This window comes from Fringilla coelebs (assembly GCF_963513975.1).
Source record: "Fringilla coelebs genome assembly, chromosome: 1".
In the NCBI taxonomy this organism is placed as follows: Eukaryota; Metazoa; Chordata; class Aves; order Passeriformes; family Fringillidae; genus Fringilla; species Fringilla coelebs.
This window is the reverse complement of record NC_140028.1, coordinates 83,648,398-83,668,703: the sequence shown is the minus strand read 5'-3', so window position 1 is coordinate 83,668,703 and position 20,306 is coordinate 83,648,398. Positions and strand designations below refer to the sequence as shown.

Genomic DNA, 20,306 nt, shown 5'->3' with positions numbered 1-20,306 from the left:
GGAGAACTGCTGTTATTGACCGTGTCTAAAAATCAACCAAAGCATCTCCAACTTGTGAGGACACTTACCAAAATAAACTGCCAACCAGATGACTTAAAGAAGAGATTCACCACGACCTTCCCTGGTACAGGGGGAACTGTAGATGTGCCTTTTTCCCTTGTGCCCAGAGTACAAGGGCTGACCATATCAAAAAGGTTCAGAGGACTTTTATTACAAAATAAAATTTTAAAAGTTACACTGGAATTATTAAGTCAAAGCTGCACTGTGGTAACTTGGAGGTACTTGGAAGAATGGGTTTTATTACAGTTGAGTTTCCCAGATATTTTTTTGCCCTAAAGGAATTAATGAACCAGAGGGGAAGATACGGCACTTGTTTAGCAGATGCCCCTACATCCATACAGCAAGCTGGCCTTCCAGAACTGGTTTGAAATTGCTGGCGTGTTGAGTCACTTCCTCCTCCCCACTCCGTAAGCATCGCACGTCACCTGACCTTCGTCACTAACCCACGGGTGAGTGACACTTGCCCATGACTCTGTCATGATTGATTAAACAGGATTTTGCCTGTTTAATCCGGAGAAAAGAGGACTGAGAGGGGATCTCATTTAACGCATGTAAATACCCCCAAGGCAGATGCCAGGAGGACGGTGCCAGACAGTTTTGGTGGTGCCCAGCGACAGGACGGGGAGCAGCGGCCATAGACCAAAGCACGAGTAGCCCCACCTCAACAAGAGCAAGAACTCCTTTCCGTTGAGGGTGGCAGAGCACCGGGAGCGGCGGCCCAGGGAGGCCGTGGGCTCTCCTGTGGAGAGATCCCAAACCCCACCTAGGTGCGTTCCTGCGTCACCCGCTCCAGGCGGCTCTGCCTTGCCAGGGGGATTGGTCTGGACGCTCCCCAGGGTCCCTTCCGAGCCCCAAGGCCCAGCGGCTGAGCGCGGGCCGGGGCGCACCCGCGGCCGGGGCGGGCCGGGATCCCGGGGCGTGCCCGGAAGCGGAGGCGGAAGCGGCGCTCGGCGCTCGGTGCGGAAGCGGCGGCGGAGGCCGCGCTTTGGGTTCCGCGGGCGGCGGGGCAGGGGCGCTGCGCCACCGGCGGCCGAGCCCGCTCCCCGCGCCACTCTCTTCCCGCTCCCTCCCCTCGCCGCTCCGCCATGGCGGCCAACACCGGCAACCTGCAGGTACAGCCACGCCGGCCCTGCCCGGGGCGGGGCGGACCCGGCAAGCGGCGGCGGGCGGGGGGCGGCGCCAGGAAGGAGCGGGGCCGGCAGTGTCCCGGGCCGGGGGCGTTCCGGGCCAGCAGCATAGGGAGCGCGAACGCCCCCCGCTCCGCGGGCCGGGGGCAACGCAGGAGGGCGGCGGGCCCCGCAGCCGAGGGGGCTGGGGGGGACTCGGCGTGGGCTCGGGGTGGCAGAGCCCGCGGGGTCAGCCCTCATCGCCCCGGGCCGTGAGACCCGGCGGAGGGGGTCCCGGGAAGGGGGGCCCTGGGGCACCCGCCCTGCGGGACGCGGGCAGCAGGCCTAGTGCCTGCCCGGGAAGCGCTGCTGCCGCTTCTGCTCCGGACGCGTGGTTTGGCTTGTGTTGCCGTGAGGTTCCTGGTGGCTCTAGGAAGCTCTTGCCTGCTCTGCTCTTCCCCTTGTGTTAACTTTCGGCTCCGGGGGTGTAATCGGTGCTGCGGCTGGCCGGCAAAACAGACCCCGAAGAGAAAAAATGCCTTCCAAATAGCCCTTTTTTCTCTCCGGTTGTTTGAACCGTGATCATTTTTGTATGCCGTGTTTACACTAGCAGTGGGATGTTTGCATTGACAAAGCTAGAGGACATATTATAGGGTCTATAACAAGCAGGAAAAGAATGACACCTCTTTAAGCTGACATACTTTCCTTGGGTGATGTTAATCAAACAATAAACCCATGGCCTGATAAAACATAGTTTGTGCCTCCGGGATAGTTAGAGCTGGTCATCCATGCCCTAGTTCATACAGGTTTTGAATAATGCTTTCTGTTTGCTAGCAGTAGTGTTCTTCACAGTAACAGGCTAAGATGCAGCTGATGTAATGAAGTATTAGAGCTGAGAGTCTAATAGCCAGGTAATAGTCTTTGGCTGTTTACAAAAAGAGAGTATAGCAAAACCAGACAATACGTGATGCAGGCTTTTGCCTATTTCAGAGGAGCAGGTCTGCCACATGCCCTGTTTTCTCACAGTTCTGTTTTAGCAGGGGATCTTTGCCATTTATTCTTTAGAATTAATGTCACGTGTATCACTGTCTTTGTTGTACTGGATTCAGGGGGTTGCCCTGGATATTGGGCAATAATACAGTTACTGGGCTGCCCTGTGGTAATTAAAGTCACTGACAGGACTTAAGAACCTTAATATGAAAATAACTTTTTGAGGGGTTAATTTTTGCTCTGTTGCTAGATTTGAATGGTGTACAGAGGTATGTAAGGGAGTCAGCATAAAATGCAAGGAGGCAGCTGTCCATTTATTCATACCTGGGAAACTGCTCCTGAGCTCCCAGCCTCTCCAAAAAGGAAAGACTTTGGTTCTGTTCTGAAGAACAAGATGCTTACAGTGCTTCAGCACGTGCCACAACAGAGCCATAGTCTGTTTAATTGGTTCATTGTTTTTAAATACCTTTGATTTCAGGTAGATCTGTTGAGATGATCTTTGCTTCCAAGACAGCACAAAGCAATAGAATGCAATATTTTGCAGTTTCTTTCATGGCTGTTGTTTACTAGCTTTTTTCTGCCTGAAACACAGCAGAGTGTAGGTAGTGGCAAGAGTATCTATACTGGAATGTCTAATGGACACTCCTTGCTGCAGTTCAAACTCTCAACCTTGCTCCCTGACATTACATAATCATCCTGAGCATACTAGCAATGCTTAGGAAAGGGAACCACATGGGAAAAAATAGGTGAGGGACTATAGAATATTTAGTTGGTATTGGTTAACTCTGTCTGACTGCTTATTTTCAACTTACATGAACTGGTGGTCAGAATGACAGTTTTAATTATCTGGAAGAGGTATGGGCATTCCAAGAAGGAAAGTGTAATAAAAACTAATAAGCACTTAGAAGCAAGCAACGGAATAGTGGTGATACAATAAATCCACAGGACGGCATGTACAATACAGTGGCTTAGATCTCAGTCAGATTTATTTGAAACTAGCTGAAGAAATAAAGTAAAAATCCATTCATAACTTCTCATAGAACTCTTTGGTGCTTAAGATTTGGGTATGTTCTCTGTCTGTTTGGTTTTTTTTTTTTCTCCTCTCCCACTGGAGTGATAATTGGAATTTCTCACTAGGGTATCAAGAATCTAAATCCTTCTAGAGAAGCTAAGCAACTGGTCTTTGAAGATGTCTCCAAGCATAATGTTTGAAGAGTGATAGTGCTAGTTTCAGTGATTGTAATCAAGTACTTCCTATATTGACTTTGCTGTTTACAGGGTTTACTGATGTCATCAGTTATAGAATCATAGAATTGTTTAGGCTGGAAAAGATTGAGTCCAACCATTAACCCAGCACTGTCAAGTGCACCCCTAAACCACGCCTTAAACAGCATATCTATATCATAGTTCAAAGTTTTGATGTCTGTGATAAAAAAAACCCAAGCCTTATAATGGATTTCCAAATCTTTCCATAAGAAACACAAGAGATTGGTAAGACAGACTGCATAGACAAAAGAGTAGTAGTTCCAGCTTAGTACACAGAAACTTGTCCTTCTCACTTGCACTTTTCTGTCTGCTAGTAAATTTCAGCAGTTTGTAAATCTTGCTGTTCATAAAAGGATGGAAATTTTGTGTTTTGTACAAAACACCATGTATGACAATCAATTGCCTCCAGCTTTGAGGGGGAGGAAGGAGGAGCAGAAAAACTGGCCATCAAAGAACAGTAACAGCTTAAATGGTCTCTGATCATGGAAAATGCTCTTGTACAGCAATTAATTATTTGTTTGTGTTACAGAAAGCAATAGACCTTGCTAGCAAGGCAGCACAAGAAGATAAAGCAGGAAACTATGAGGAAGCCTTCCGCTTGTACCAACATGCCGTGCAGTATTTTCTCCATGTTGTTAAATGTAAGTGTGATGTGTTGGATGATTAAGTAGAGTTTAGTCGTCAGATTGCACAAGAGTAATCTCTTATGTTGACATCAGTATTTAAATTTTTGCTCTCATCAACAGTTGATACTTGCTAATTGTAGTTTGACTGAGGTCATATATTTTGCAGCTTTTACCTTTACTGTGTTGTGTGCTTGCTCCATTCTTGTAAGAAATTAGATTATTTTTTACTTGTGTTTTGTTTTAGGTTTTTTTAAGACAGGAGGCAGGTGTTTGCTGTCTCTCCTCTGGACTTTTGTAGCAGTGTTTCAAGCTGGCCACTGCACGAGGAAATATGACAATAAGTACAGGGATCCCTGTATTTCTGTTGTGCTGAAAACCATGTTACACATTAAGTCTTTGCTGTATCTGCAGAGTGCCTTTTGCTCCTTTAATTCATGCTGCTTGCCCTTCTAAAGCCTCTCTGCTGACATTTTTTGCTCCTTAATGTCATAGTCTTGCTGTTTATCTTGGCCGAGAAAATGTATGAGATGGACTTGTATGTAACAATTTTTCTTCAGTTTCCATATTCTCGTTACTTTATGCCTTTTCACACTTCTGTGTACCTTTTGTGCCACATTCAGTGTTTGTATGCAAGGAATGGGCTTTCTTAATGTGGGTACAGCCCTAATGTAAGTGGGCTAGGGTTGTTTGCCTGACAAAAGTACACTTACAAATCTTCATGATTTGGAAAAAATGGTTTTCTTTATAGTCCATTATTATTAAAATAATCTGTGTTTATCACTTCCTGACCATTTAAATCTTACAGACTTTCTCAGAATATCACCTTCTATGCTTTATCAATATTGATGTACTTCTGGAAACTTAGCTCAAAAACCTGGCATGTTAAATTTTGATTGTTGGTTTGAAATACTGTAATAGTGATTATGAGAACATCGTGGCTGTTGAAACACACTTAGTTCTTTCAGATGTTTTATGTAATGTTTTTTTATCTTTTAAAATTAGCAGGCTATGGAAGAATCAAGTATGGTTCTAAATAAAAATTGCCTTGCACAAGCAGCTTCTTGATTAGCTATTTTAGAAAAGCAGTTATTAAGGCAATGTCTAGCAGCTTGAAAGGCTGACAGAAAAACTTCCAGTGCTGATGTCCTTAATCCTTTAGAGTCAAATTTTAAGCCAAGGCAATGTTCAGGTGGATATTTGATATCTGTTACATGATGACATCCTTCTGGTCAGTTCTTTCCAAGGTATAGTGGCAAAATAAGTACTTGAGATGTTTGGTTATGTTGTGAGCCCTGAGAGAGGTGTATTGATAAGAGATAAAGAAGATAGATATTTAGTCTTGTTTTTTGATTGACGCACATGTGTTTTGCTGTTAACAAAGAATTGTTTATCTTCAAACTCTTAGATGAAGCACAGGGTGATAAAGCAAAACAAAGCATTAGAGCAAAATGTACAGAATACTTGGATCGAGCAGAAAAGCTGAAAGAATATCTGAAAAAGAGAGAAAAAACTGCACCAAAACCAGTTAAAGAGTCTGGTCCTGCTGAAGGAAAAGGGTATGTTTTTGGAGAAGGTAAAGCAAAATACTTCCTGAACTCAGCTTATTCTAAACTTCAACTATTCAAAGATCATTTAAACTTGTGTTTCTGAAATGCTTCAGATGACTACTAATGCTGAAGTACAGTGGGCTAATAAAACTAACTTGAATTAGAATCACAAGCGTTTCTGTGCTTGTTTACTAAAATGTGAACATTTGCATAGGAAATTCACTGAAGAATGAAAGCTGCTTCAGACTAACAGCTGAATCCAATGATTATTGTATTTAATAGCAAGGAGCCTGCTGACCTTTAAAGGCTTTCTGCATTTAAATACTTAGTAACTAGAAAATAATTTCAGACTGGTGATTACTGGGGTTTCTGAGTTTGATCTGTCTCACACTTGATAAGAGATGAAAAGCCCTGTGTAGGGTGAAGTTCTGTAAGGTGGACTGAGTCCTTCCAATGTCTTGCTGCTGCCTGGTCTCTCCACTGCTCCCCTTCTCTTAGATTTGTTTCTCACTTTGCATATCAGAGAGTCAAACAAGCAGAGCCACCCAAACAAGCCCAGCCTCTTTTGCCTTTGCTACTCCCTTTATTGGGATAGGAGAGAGGAAGGATTCAGGATTATACCTTCTGGTGGGACTGCCCTTTCTAGGAGTCCTGAACAGCTAAAGTTGCTCAGTTGTCTCTTAAAACTTCACCTGATTTTCAGTCTTTTTCAATGTCTGCTCATCTTATCAGCCTTATTTTTTGAGCTGTACCATCTTTGGCTTATTTATACTAGAAGGAAATGGTAATACCACAAAGGCTACATATATTTTCATGACCTCCACTCCAATTGTTCCCTCTCTAGTCTCTTTAACTTACAGTTTCCTTTGCTCTGATGAGAGTTTTGTTCTACTAGATGGAATTGGCCAAGTCCTGTTGCATGTCCAGATAAAGGAGAAGTGCCAATGTCTACAAACAAAACATTCCCGCACCTCTGTGTTGCTGGATAAAAGGGCTGTGTTTCCTAAAAGCTGGCTCAAAACACACAGAAGTGTGTTAAGAGGGCTCAGACCCATAAGAGGAAGTAGAAATGGCAAAGGAGGGGGAATTGGAAAGAAATCATAGAAAAATGTACTTCTGCTTTTCTACAGTCATGTAAACCTCTAGAGGTCTGAAAATATCTCAATGTTTCTTTCATTCCTGAGCCTGTTGGGTTTTCTGCTTTTTGCATTCTGATTTTTATGCTAAAACAGAAGTCTCTCTTATTGCATTTCAACATTTTGTTTCCTAATCAGGAATGACAGTGACGGGGAAGGGGAATCAGAGGACCCTGAAAAAAAGAAGCTACAGAATCAACTTCAAGGTAATTTGAAGTATCCTTTTCTTTATATAGGGATTACTTCAGTCAAGCAAGTTCCTATATTTTTGCGATCTAAATTTTATGGATTAACTTAATGTCTGTAAGTGGCTCAGTTAGTATGTAATCTTCAGGTGCAAAAGAATTGTCTTTATGGAAGTAAAAGGACTTGTGTGCCATGAACTTATACAGTAACTACATTGAAATGTATCTCCTGCACCCTGTGCTTCTTGTTAAAATTCTATCACCTATCAAGCTAGCATTTTCCAACAGAAATTGCAAAATCCCAGGTAGCTGTTGGCTAAACCAATTTAGTGGTTTTTTACTCTGAAGTGCACTAACACGTTGCCTAGAGGCTAAGGAAATGATGATACAAATATGTAGTGTAAGCAGGACTGTTTTCACAAAAAGACTGGTTTTCATCTTTAGGAGTCAGAAACATGGATTCTTGCCCATTTATAATAAGAGGCAGCCTTTTCTTATATGCAGTGATGATGCTGTCCCAGTTCAGTAGCATAGTTTGGGTTTTTGAACTCAAATACAGAACACAGTCAGAGAAGCAATGTATAGCTACCAGCAGTTTGGTGTGCAGTAAAAAAGGAGGCTTTTTTATATTTATTTCCCTTTAATAATGAAGAACTGTTCAGAACTTCCCTACCAGAAGGTGCTTATGGATCTGAAGAAACCTCATTGTTCTCCTGTTTTTGACAAACAAAGATCAAATGCATTTACCAGATCTTGTGCCTCGTGTAATTTCAGTTGTATCACCACTGGAAACTGTGCTGTGCTTTTTCTGCTTCTCTGCACATTATTTAATCCAATTCACAGTTATAAGAGACAGTGTCCTGGTTTTTAAAAGTGACAGAAATTTTATGAGCATTGAACTCCTATCCTGTCTCTCACTATACAGACTTCGTTTCTTCCCACATGAATCTGACCTCAGATAGCAGAAGTCGTGGCTAGGATTACAAGATCTAATATTATAGGTCTAATAGCCTATTATTACCTGAGTTCCAAGTTTTCACATCTAGAAGTAGTTGAGAGAAAATTTTTAGCATGCCAGACTAACCAATCTGAAGAGAAGGCTGAATTACGCCCCAGTTGGCTGAACTCATTGACTGAAGAAGATGAGACTTGGAGCAAAACTTTGAATGTGCCTTGACTAAGAAAATACTTCTACAGCTCAGCAGGATTCATATAACCTTTCTGAAGCTTTTAGCCCTAGCTCTAAAACCTCTTTTTCATTAGATGATCCATCTGTTTGCTGCATGTCTGGAGATACCAACAAGTTACTTCCTCTGCTGGAGACTCTTAAAAAATCCTGAGCTAGTGCAGCTACATTGTTTAAAATGAAATTTCAAATTTTTCGGGAACTGCAGTGGTGGTTTAGTTATGAGATGGTGCCAGGACTTCTACTAACTCACAGATGTTCTGGTTATCCATGGTTTATTTCGGTAAAAAAATGTGACAGATTTCTGTAAAAATAACATCCATTTGACTAATAGAATTCAGTCCTCCTATCAGCTTAGAAATGCCTTGTTTTTATTCAGTATAGACATAGGCATAGATTACTTTTTTCACCCAATGGAATTTATTGTAATTGTGAAAAGATATGTACGTCTCTAACTTAGACCATCTTTTCTTACAGGAGCAATTGTAATGGAGCGACCAAATGTCAAATGGAGTGATGTTGCTGGCCTCGAAGGTGCCAAAGAGGCGCTTAAAGAAGCAGTCATCCTTCCCATTAAATTTCCACACCTGTTTACAGGTCAGGATTACAGCATTTATTTACTATTGGCCAGTCAGGAGTGGCACTGGGGCCTGTGAAGTGTGTTGTGCCAATGTATCACAGATTCAAGCTGATCTCTTAACAAAGAGATTTTGATCCATCTGTCAGAATTTTCATGGGTAGATGCAGAAAACCACTGAGCACCTAGAGGAGGATAATCAGAAAATAGTGTTTTGAAAACTGCTGGTTTCTCTCTTGCAGGCAAGAGAACGCCTTGGAGAGGGATTCTTCTATTTGGACCACCAGGAACAGGAAAGTCTTATTTAGCAAAAGCTGTAGCAACAGAAGCAAACAACTCTACCTTCTTCTCAGTATCTTCATCTGACCTGGTCTCAAAATGGTTAGGTGAAAGTGAAAAGTAAGTTGCCAGAGGTTCCGGGAAAACATTGTGGAGAGGAAATTATTATGAAGTGCCGTAAAGAATTTAAGAGAACGGTCTTGCCTTTTAAAACCCAACTATAAGTGTTTCTATGCTTCATGCTGCAGTGCCATGTAAAGATACCATTATATGCTGCATTTTGAGAAACTCTTTTCAGTGCTCAGAAGGATTTTGGGAGCACCACAGAGCTCATGCTAATTCTTCATTTGTTACTGTGTGATGTATGAAGAAGGCCAGGAAGCCAGAAGACCATGAGTAACATGGCTGCAGTGTAGAAGTCCAGGAATTTGTCCATCTAGTCTTCCAAAAGAGATTTCCTGAATTTATAAAAAGCTCTGGGTTTACAGGGAAAGGATTTTCATATAATGATAAGAATGCTTGTCATAACCATGACTTAATAGTTTGAAGTGTGGGACAACTGAGGAAAACTGTTTAAAGCTGATAGAATGAGAAAGAAAGGCTATTAGATAAAGTGTTTGGAGTGAGTTATTTTTTTCCCCAGAAAGGTGGAAACCTTAAGCTGCTTTTCTTCTGTTGCAAAAGGAATACCAAACTGGAGACTAGCTTGGCATTAGATTTTATGCTTGACTTCATTTGAGACTACTGCATGAGATTTAGTGCTGTAATATTAAGAATTTCCCAGCATGTTCCTATTTATTTTTCTTTTTTAAACTAGTAAAGTGTATTCATGAGAGATGGCTAGGACTATATGGGGTTTGTTTTAGGTTGTTTTGTTTATTTGATTTGAAACCAATATTTCATGTAATAAAAAAATTATTTAGTGAGTAAAGTTGTATAAAGTAAAGATACATGTTATTTCTTACAAAATCTCTAGAATTAATTTAAGTGAGAAATGTTTGGAGAAAGACTTTTTCCTTTGAATCTTTCTAAAAAATTGGTGGTTTTGTATAGTCCAGGCTGTCATGCAGAAGTGTAAACTGAAAAAGGGCTTTATTTTGCAAAATCATGCCAGGAGCACTCTAATTTTTTTTTTTTCTTTTATTATGCTGGGCTCTCTCATTGAGTGTAATTCTGAGTCATGGAGCTGGAAGAATGTTGTTTCTTTGAGTAGCTTTATGTTAATGCTTTTTTCCCCTTGCTTTCTCTAAGAGAAATGACTGTATGACATTCTGAAGTTATGTGTTCCTGCTGTTGTAATTATTAATATAGCTGAAGCTGTTTCCTTCTTTAAGATTAGTGAAAAACTTGTTCCAGCTTGCCAGAGAAAACAAACCTTCTATCATCTTCATTGATGAGATAGATTCCCTCTGTGGGTCAAGAAGTGAAAATGAAAGCGAGGCTGCTAGACGGATAAAAACAGAATTTCTAGTCCAGATGCAAGGTAAGTTTATTTGGTTTTCAAAATCAGACATAGAAATTAAGACATGTATTTTTAAGGGTAACTTGCATTAAAATACTAAAAATATCTGCAGTTCCACCCCAATTAATTTTGATGGCTTTTTAAAACAAGCTCTGTTTATCTTCTAAACTGTGAAATTATTTCTGCCCTGATACAGGGGTTGGTGTTGACAATGAAGGAATCTTGGTCTTAGGAGCAACAAACATACCCTGGGTTTTGGATTCTGCTATCAGGAGAAGGTATGATGGCACTTTTTTCATTGTGTGCAATTCACAACTGGTGTGAGCTTTCAGCCAGAGAGTGCTTAAGGTGTTCATCCAGCTCATGTTTGCAGACATGGTTAATGTTCTGCAACTCAATTCCATGAAGTAGACTTAGCTAAACTGATAGTCACTTTCCCCTTTAGAGAAAAGTAGGTTGTTCAATCCTGTAGTTTATCTGATTTCTTGGTTAGATGATTATGCTTGCAGAAACAGGAGTTTTCTGCTTGCTTTTTGGTTTTCTGGGGGGCTTAGTACACACCTCAGAAGGGCAAGAGAGGGTGGAACTTTCAGCTGTTAACAAACTGGTGAGTAGCTTGAGTTTTTTCATGGAAGTGTAACCTTATGGAGAAATGCCTTGTTTTTCTACTAGTCAGGCATAACTTGTGATTTTAAACTGCTCTTTTGCAGATACAGGACTGCCTGTACCTAATTATTTGGTTCTTTCTCTGAGCTGCAGAGCAAGCAGAGGACAGATACAGTTATGTGACAGGATTATGTTGTGTTAAGGACACAGCTTGGATAATGGCCATTTTTGTTGCCTAAGAATCATGGAATTTTTTTTTTTTTTGTGACTGACACTGACTTTTATTTATATACTGAATTCAAGCTGGCTGTACTTCAGTTTGATTTGGGGTTGGACCAGGTCACCTCCAGATGTCACTTCTCATCTGCATGACTCTGGAGTTGTATGAGCCAGATTTAAAAATGAAGGTATTGTTGAGAATTTCAAGTCATTCTTGGAGTTCTGACTTTGGTTGGGATCCACAGTAAAAGACACACATGGACCTGGTAGAGTGTATTCAGAAGGGGGCCATGAAAATGGTCAGGACACCTTTCTTCTGAAGGCAGGTTACAAGGGTGGGGCTGATCAGCCTGGAGAAGAGAAGGATCCAGAGAGACCTTATTGTGGCCTTTCAGTATCTTCCTAGAAGGGTGGAGAGTTGTTCCTTCATTTTTTCCCAGGCTTCTAAAGCCAGGACAAAGGGCAGTTGTTCAAACTGAAAGAGGATGGGTTTAGATTGGGCATAAGGAAGAGGTTTTTACGATGAGAGTGGTGAGACACTGGCGCGGGTTGCCCAGAGAAGCTGTGAGTCATTGGAAGTGTTCAAGGCCAGGTGGGATGGGGTTTTGAGCAAGCTAGTCTAGGGGAAGGTCTCCCTGCCTGTGGCAGGAGGGTTGGAGCTAGACAGTCTTCAAGGTCTCTCTCAACCCAAACAATTTTCTCATTCCCAGCAACATGAAAGAGAAATTCCCTAGCTCTTCTCCACAAGACTCAAAGGAACTTGTACAACAATGGCTGTGATAAAATTAATTTTTCATGGATTTGAGCCACTTTGTCATGTATATCAGGTTTATTGTGTTCAGCAGGATTTGGAGTTGTTCTTTGTTGGTAAGACGTAATATCCACTCTGAGAACAGATGCTGCTTCAAAGGAGGAACTGCTGTTACCAATATTTTCTTGTGAATTACTTCAAATTTACTGCCATCTATGGTGTTTTCTTAATTTAGTTGGAGACTGTAGAAAGTTGTTGCATAAACTTGTTATCAGGCAGTTCTTTCTTTGAGTGTGAAATCTGTTCAAATACACTTTAACACTTAAAGACTTCTTCCTCTCAGTTTTTTCTTTTAAGATTCAAACTCTGCTGGAAAAATGTCAGTCTGGAGAGAAGGATTTTTTAATGGAAAGGAAGCAATTGTTATATTCAGATATTACCTTATACTAACTAAAGTATTATTTATGAGGTTGCTGAATATTTGCATCAGATTTTTTTTAAAGGTCTGTTGTACTGAAACTGCTTTTTAATATTGCTAGAAGCAAGCCCATTTGCATGAGTTCTTTCCATTGTGCACCTGCATGAGTTGGCATCTTGGGAACGCTTTGCTTTTGTCCTTTTTAAACCAGGTTTGAGAAGCGTATTTATATTCCTTTACCTGAAGACCACGCCAGGGCTGCAATGTTCAAACTTCACCTTGGGTCAACTCCAAATGACCTAAAAGACTCAGATTATCGAGAGCTTGGGAAGAGAACTGATGGCTATTCTGGTGCAGATATAAGCATCATTGTCCGTGATGCACTGATGCAGCCCGTTAGAAAAGTGCAATCAGCGACTCACTTTAAAAAAGTAAGTAGGAATCAAAATTTTTCAAGTTATTTCATCTATGAGAGCTGTCTTAATTTGAAAATTCCTTACAAGTAAACTGAATTTGGTTTTGGGTAATACTGCATGCTTACGAATGTTCCTTTTATTGACTGGGGAGAACTGTTCTTCCTTTCCCTGGATCCCCTCTAGTCCTGCCATAAGTCTGGTAGAGCTCATTTCTGAATATTCATGCTCTGACTCTTCATGTCTCTAGAGAGTGTTAAAAGCATTCAGTTTGCTGTTTAAATGGCAATGTTACAGAAGTGCTTTTTTTCTCTTTCAAGTTAAGTGGTTCTTACCATGCTGGGAAAAAAAATAAAAGTATCCCTCATCCACTTGAGAACAGATGGATTGTACTTAAGTACATTCTGTTTACTTGGCATATTTTTCAAACTGAAAAATTAAGGTTCTTGTAGAGTTCTGGTAGAAACATTGAATCAATTACAGTAGTAAAGATGCAACACCACTGAGCAGGGTCTGTGTTTCATTTACACTGCTGAAATGTAAAAAACAGTTTACTTTTGCATAGGTACACCCCAAAGAGCCTATTCAAACTATATTGTTTGGCTTATTTTCCAGTTACCTCTACATGCTATGTATTGACTTAAGTAACATTTCTTCACAATATTTGAATCTCAGAAACTTTATCTGTACAAGAACCAATTGGCATTCTTTACCACTAAATCCATTACATCTGGGAATGTCTTTCCCCTGGAGAATTTGCACAGATGGGCCTTGTTCAGTCAAATTTATTATTCCCTGAAAACTATTAAACTCTTTCATGGAAAAAAAGGAGTGATAGTATCGATGGTTATAAACAGAGGTTGAAATATAGACAATATGTATCAGTTGAATAAAATTTTATTTTGCTGTGTAGCATATTTTAAAGTAGACCCAGAATAAAGGTACTTTTTGTTAATATTTTTAGTGCAAAGTTTGATTTTACAGCAATTCATGTTTTTTGGGTGAAGGTGGGTCAGGATATTCTGCAGAGGTGCTAATTACTGTAAAAGGAAGCTTTAATTTGTTACTTCTTAAAAGAGCAGGTGTGGTAGAAAAAACTTTAGATCCTAAGGTGTTGAGTACCATGTATATTGTGTTGGCAGCAGTTCTTTGTCATCTCAGTTACAATTACAGTTTTTTTTACCAGTAACTCAACCTGACATAAAAGGGTTAAGGGCCCTGAACCGAACAGCTACACTGACTTTGAAGATAGGCTCCTTTTTTTCAATGTGCTTCTTCCAGTGAATGGTCCAGAATATGAGAGGGCAGGGAATTTAACTTCTGAGGACAACTCACAATTACAATATGATGTAAGCTGTATTTGTTGATAAATAAACCGTGACTTTGATATATCAAGGATTTTCTAGATGCTTCCTTCCCTTAAGCAGTCATGTCTGAAGTATTTATCTGTTGTTAACTTGACATGACAATGGCATTTCTGGCTAAAGGGTTGTTAGCTTTTAGTGTTTAGTTCAAATTTGGAACGAACTGAGGCATGTTTCAGCTTGCCATGGAGCAGTGAAATAACCTCAGTTGTCACAGTTTGTGGAACAACTTCAAAAGCACTTCTTGCATCTTAACTATTTTTGCTTAAGAAAATAAAAGGAAGGAAAAACCCCACAACTGCAATGCTTTGAACACTCCGACATGAGCCAAGTTGATTCTACTTGTATTGTTAATGCTTTAATTGGATGCGATTTTGTGTTTTTGTAAGCAAAATCTTATTTGTGTTGTAACAGACAACTTGCCTCAGTTCAGCAGAGCTTTCCTCAGTTGTCAATAATTAACTGTAAACCTTTCCTTGCCATGTGTGATAATGCAGGTTTGCCAGAGTGCATTTTGAATATTGCAATCTGCTGCCCAGCATCTTGCTCTAAATACAGCTCGGAACAGCAGATCCAGTTCTGTCCCTAGTCAGTTTGTGTGTTGTCCTTTAACCTCTGTGCATGCTCCGAGTTCCCATGGGTGTGTGGTGCTGCACGTAACAGCCAGGGAAGGCAACATCGCTGGTACCGGACAGTGTACTGCACAAAGGGAACAGATGCACAGGGCAGCTTTTGGGTCTGTCCGTCTGTCTGCCGCGGGGTGGGGGGAAAGCTGTTTTGTTCTCCCGCTAGGTGGCGCTGTTTCCTATGGAGCGCTGCTCCGGCGGTGCCGGGAAAGGTGCTGGGAGCTTGGGAAGGCTCAGAGCGAAAAGCACTGGGAAGCTTTTAGAGAGCTGTTAACTAGCGATGAATGAACTCCTAAAGTGACCAGGGAGCAGGAAGGGTGGTCTTCACCAAGCAGATTTCCTGGCATGTCAGTTTTCCACAGAAATCCTCAGCCTTAAGAGGATGTGGCTTCTGGGGTTTGACCTCATGTGAATTTAAGTATCTTGCTACAGCTGCATGTTTTCAAGGTGAATAATACCAGTACACTTATAAAATTTCTCTTTCACAGGACATGGGTTCCCAATGGGTATGGCATCTGCATAAAATCAAGGAATGTTTTTTGCTTGGGGTGCTGTTCAGCTTCTGGTTTCTGTCTTCTAAATAATAACTCCCATAAACTGAGTGTTTTCTTATTTTTAGGTAAAAGGACCATCAGTGTCTAATCCAAATATGATGGTAGATTTATTCACCCCTTGCTCTCCAGGTGATCCTGAAGCCAAAGAAATGACATGGATGGAGGTCCCAGGTGATAAATTACTGGAGCCTAGAGTTTCCATGGTAGGTATTCTTTGTAGCATTTTTCTTATTTTGCAGAACTCTGAAAAGACTTTAAGATAAAGAGTCTTTTTCAGGACAATTGGATGAGATGTTTGTTTTCAGAAATGCTGGGCATACCAGATAACATTTGAATTCTCAACATAAATCACTACAGTATGGCATGCTATGAAAAAGACAGCTGTCTATCCCTGATAAGCATTTCTTATTCTTGTCTGCTGGCATGCAGCTGCCATGCTTTCATCCATAGACAGTATCTGCCTCTTGCACTGTTCTTTCACTTGGCTTTTATTCATTCAAAACCTTTAGGGTTCCTGCACCGTGATATACTTTCTTCTCATCACTGTGGCATTAATACTGGGAAATGGAAAATGACATTCACTGTAAATTAGGAAGTGATATTCTATAGGTAAATATTGCCCATGAAATAGATACAAGTATAAAACCAAAATGTAAGAAGATTTTGGATATAATGGTAGTTTAGGTTTAAATTTATTACAGGTAATAAAGCAGCTTTTTCTGCTGTTTTCTTTGTGCATATGAAAATACTTGCTTTGGCCTAGGGCATAAAATATGTAAGACAGTTTTCAATTTTAGATCACTGCTTAAGAAAAAAATAATTGCTGGACACTCATTCTGTATTTTTCCCCAAGAGCAGCAGAAGAAAATTTTGTATTTCAGTACAAAGTTTGTAGGAAGCGCTTAATAACAAATCTATGTTCCTGTAGTTTCCTGTGTGCAAACAGTCTTGTAAGGAATGAAAGAAATCAATGCATTTCATGGGGAATCACAGGCAATGCTTTGAAAATAGAACCATCACTGTATTTCAGAAAATAATTTCCTGTGTGAATTTGCATATTGAGGAAGCAGAAGAGGATTTATGCAGGTGCAGGCCTGCCCTAAAACTTCTCTCTGCATGATCTAATTGGATTTTTAATCAGTCCTTCCTGGAATTAAAGACAGCAGTTCCTCTTGTGCTCCTAATGGTACCTGGGCTCTGATGTGCTACAGGCAGATGTTTCAGTGTCCCAAATCAGTTCTTATCTTTAAAATATAAGGCTTTAATTCTTTTTGAGCAGGGTGCCTCTGATCTGATGAGATAAACATCATGTATGGAAAAACATTATACTAATTTTTGGATTTTACCTGTAATTTATAGCAATATGAGATGTTGGGCATCTACTTTTTTCAGTTGCCCTTGGCTGGGAATTGATTTTTTTCATTGTGTATTTTAACTGCTGTTTCAACTTCATAGACCAGTGAGATTTTTTCTAAGCTCCATTTCCTAGCAGCTAAATATTTATCTAGGAAATTTACTGAGTTGAAGAGACAGAAATTACCAGTCAGGAGCAGTAAAACTTTGCTAGAGATTAATCACAAACTCCTGTTCTACACTGTTGGATTGTGAAGAGTACATGGAAACATCTGATTATTTTCCATTTAATCTGCTGTAGTTAATCATGGGTTGAAAAGAGCAACTGACCAAAACAAAGTTCAGTTCTTTTAAAAAAAGAGATTAATAAAGCTTGAATGGATGAGTGGCTTAAACCTAAACCTGAGGTTATGATTTTCTTACTGGAAAGCTGTTGGTTATGATTTTGGTACTGGAAAACTGGAATACAGACAGTTGTCTGTATTCAAAGGGTTAAAAGGCTGCCTCTGGGCAGAAGTGTTCAGGCTCACTTAAAGTTTTGTGTTAATAGGAACTTTTTAATGGGTTTTTTAATGCATATTTGTCTGGCAGCAAAATTGCCAGCAGGGGTACTATACTTGTTTCTGAAAACAGGTTTGTTTTTTTTCTGACAGGCCGATATGCTCAGGTCACTTGCTAGCACAAAACCAACAGTTAATGAACAGGACTTGGAGAAGTTGAAGAAGTTTACAGAAGACTTTGGTCAGGAAGGCTAAACCAAAGATATGTGTGAAGCATTAGAACCTTTTTTTTTTTCTTTTTAAAGTATTCTTGTGTCTTTATTGATGGCACTTCAAATAAATGCCAATAAAATCACCCCTTTCTTACTTTGCAGAAGGAATAGAAGATACCTTTGCAAAGACCCTTAAGCTTTTGTATTGTATTGTTTTCCTCAGATGTCTATTAAATGTCTTCTATTGAAAAATAATACAAAAATGCAATTTTAGGGTGAGACAGCAAAGTGATGTGGTAAAGTCTAATAAATACTAGAAAGCTTTAAATTACTAGTTCCATATTAGGTAGTATATTAGACCTGGATACCAGTGAGTTTTAGGTTTTGACCTTACCTCCCAGTAAGGCCAAAAACCTTTCTTAGGGGTGGGAGAGAACGTATTTGTCAGGTGTTTTCAATATCAGTCAATCAGCATATGTATTAACTGCTCTCATTTCATTTAGGAAAATAGCAACAAAATTTTCTAATCAAGCATACTGCAAGTGTGGGTTTGCTGTTAAAGTAAGAAAGAAAACACTGTGAGGATAAGACTACATGGGCCAGTACTTTGATTAAATATTGATGGACCTGTTATTTGGCTTTTTTTTTCTGCTGTGCTGTGTTAAAATTTTGCCTTAAACAGCAAGCTTTTGTTTTTAACTCTTTACCAGCTGGTACACACTGTCACTATGCAATTTAACACAAGTTTGTTAAATGCAAGTAACTCAGAAGGTGTTTTGCTGGCCCTTCTTGAGAGGTTTTTTGGATTTGTTTTATTTGTTGTTTTGGTTTTTAAAATCGGGATTCTCTCCCTGGTGAAGTTTTGACTGAAGTTAGAAAAAAGCATTAGTAATGTCCTCTATGATCCCATGTGTTGAGGCTGGCAAGATATATGTAGTCTTTGGAGAATGTCTGGGAGGTACTTTGGGAAATGGCATACTTCACATGCAAGGAGATTAGAAGAGATGTTTAAGCCGCAGCCTTTCAAGTGATAAATTGACCCAGAACCCCACTGGTAACTGTAGCATATAGGTTACATCAATTTAGTGCTTAAACTGGGAGAGAAGGCTGGCAGTTTAGTACAGAAGTAGCACTTCCATTGCTCTTTTTCTGCAGAACTGCAAATGGAGATGTGCCTGAATGTAACTTAAAACACTACAGCATCAGCATTGAGTTTGTGCCTTGTAAGTTTGCACTGGCTGTAGATATGAAACATCATTAGAATATCTAGAATACTTTATCTTCCATTATCATTGTCCAACTCTATCCTGCAAATGTTTTGTTTAACTTGCATTAAAAGAAATTTGCACATTTAGGTGTGTATGTTTTATGTACATATGCATAAATATGATCATCTTTTGATGGGGTTTGGTTTCTTCTATGTACATATTTTGTGTACTTTATAAATCATAGGATGGGTGACATTTTCACATTTTCTGTACTTTAATGAAGTAAAATGTTGTAGTACAACATCAGCTATGTTATTTGAGTATTTCTTCAATGTTACGTTCAAGTTTTTACTGCTTTATTGTCTTCTTAGACTTTTGTTTCTGTGTTTAATAGCCAAACAAAATAGTTAAATATTCTTTGATCTGCAAGGTGCTGAGCTTTTTTTTAACTAACATGATGAAGCATTTTTTCCAAAATCCTTCAGTTACACAGCTTTACCTTTGTCTTACATCAGAATGTGTCAATGTGAATCAGTGAGCTGCAAATCTTTCTGACAGCTTTTGGGGGGATGGCAGGAGAGGGAGTCGGTGAGGGCAGCAATTCCAGCATAGGTACAGGCAACTATGGTTAGTAAACATAATCCTTATTGCAACAAGAGCTTGTTGGTAGATTTCTCTTGTGAACACTTCAGAAGTAAGCCACATACTAGCATGGCTGTCCTTCAGAGGTTTGAAGCCACTGTCTGAAGTATTTATCTCTTGATCTTTTGAAAAATGAGAGCCCTTACTGCAATCCTGCAATCTTAAAATTCTCAGGAACATTTTGGTTTTTCGTTTATTTTTTCCTTTTTGTGGTAAGCTGATTTGTCTTATGGGCTTCCATATGCTTAACTGTATAATCTCGTATCTTAAATGCAAAAGAAAAATATACTGTATGTTTTAAATTTACATCTTGCTGCTTGCTCAGATGACATCTGTAACAGAACCTTTACTATTTGATGTTGAAAGTTGTTTTTAGAAATATATTCCAAATAAACTTTGCTGCTTAAAATTGCAGCTACAAGGGCAACTTTTTGGTTTGCTGTCTTTGTGAAATTATGATAAATTAATATATATATCACCAAGCTTCTTAGCCAAGTTATCCATAGCAGAAGAAAGCCTAATGAGGGAGCATGCAAAATCACTTTTTAGTTTTTAGTGTTAATTGAAAATATTCTAAATCAAAGAATTCATGAAAGGCTGTATTTGCTTTGAATAATGAAAACCTTTGTAAATACTGGACAAATTAGTTGTATATTTTTAATGAGGTTTGATCTTTGGCTGGTTAGCTTATTAATTGTTTTCATACCTTCTGGTGTTACTGCTTACTCTGACTGCAATATGAAAAAATGTCATTTTCCTTCCTGTGTGTAAAATAATTTTTCAATTAAATCACTTCTGTATGTGCTTATGTCCTTCACAGATGGTTTCTTCACAGTGACATTAAGTTTTGGATTTCATACCATTTGTGGTCTGTCTCTTGATGTACATACTTACAGGGTTAGAAGAGCTCAGTAAATCAACTTACATTTTTTCCTGCATTCCCTGACTGACATCAAGTTCCAGAGTAGTTTGATTTACGTGTTGCCTTTTTGTTCTTGTCTAGCATAACAAAAGCATACA

General features: G+C 39.6%; 1 protein-coding gene across 3 annotated transcripts; it reads left to right on the top strand.

Annotated features, from left to right (window-relative positions):
• Window positions 1–1,034: 1,034 nt before the first annotated feature.
• VPS4B (vacuolar protein sorting 4 homolog B) lies at window positions 1,035–19,670 on the top strand (the record flags this gene model as incomplete). 3 transcript variants are annotated; one of them, XR_014616990.1, is made up of 11 exons in its annotated part: window positions 1,035–1,172; window positions 3,952–4,063; window positions 5,454–5,604; window positions 6,870–6,937; window positions 8,580–8,699; window positions 8,922–9,078; window positions 10,293–10,441; window positions 10,617–10,698; window positions 12,626–12,845; window positions 15,501–15,574; window positions 17,378–19,670. XR_014616990.1 is itself a non-coding variant. In XM_084226081.1 (11 exons), 11 exons carry the CDS (start codon window positions 1,146–1,148, stop codon window positions 17,477–17,479), a joined length of 1,326 nt encoding a protein of 441 aa, XP_084082207.1. In that variant the 3' UTR covers window positions 17,480–19,667. The 3 variants fall into 3 exon arrangements, 2 of the variants coding, with proteins under 2 accessions (XP_084082207.1, XP_084082206.1); XM_084226081.1 differs by having other exon boundaries at window positions 15,437–15,574; window positions 17,378–19,667; XM_084226080.1 differs by lacking the exon at window positions 1,035–1,172 and having other exon boundaries at window positions 3,892–4,063; window positions 15,437–15,574; window positions 17,378–19,668.
• Between the last annotated feature and the right edge of the window lie 636 nt (window positions 19,671–20,306).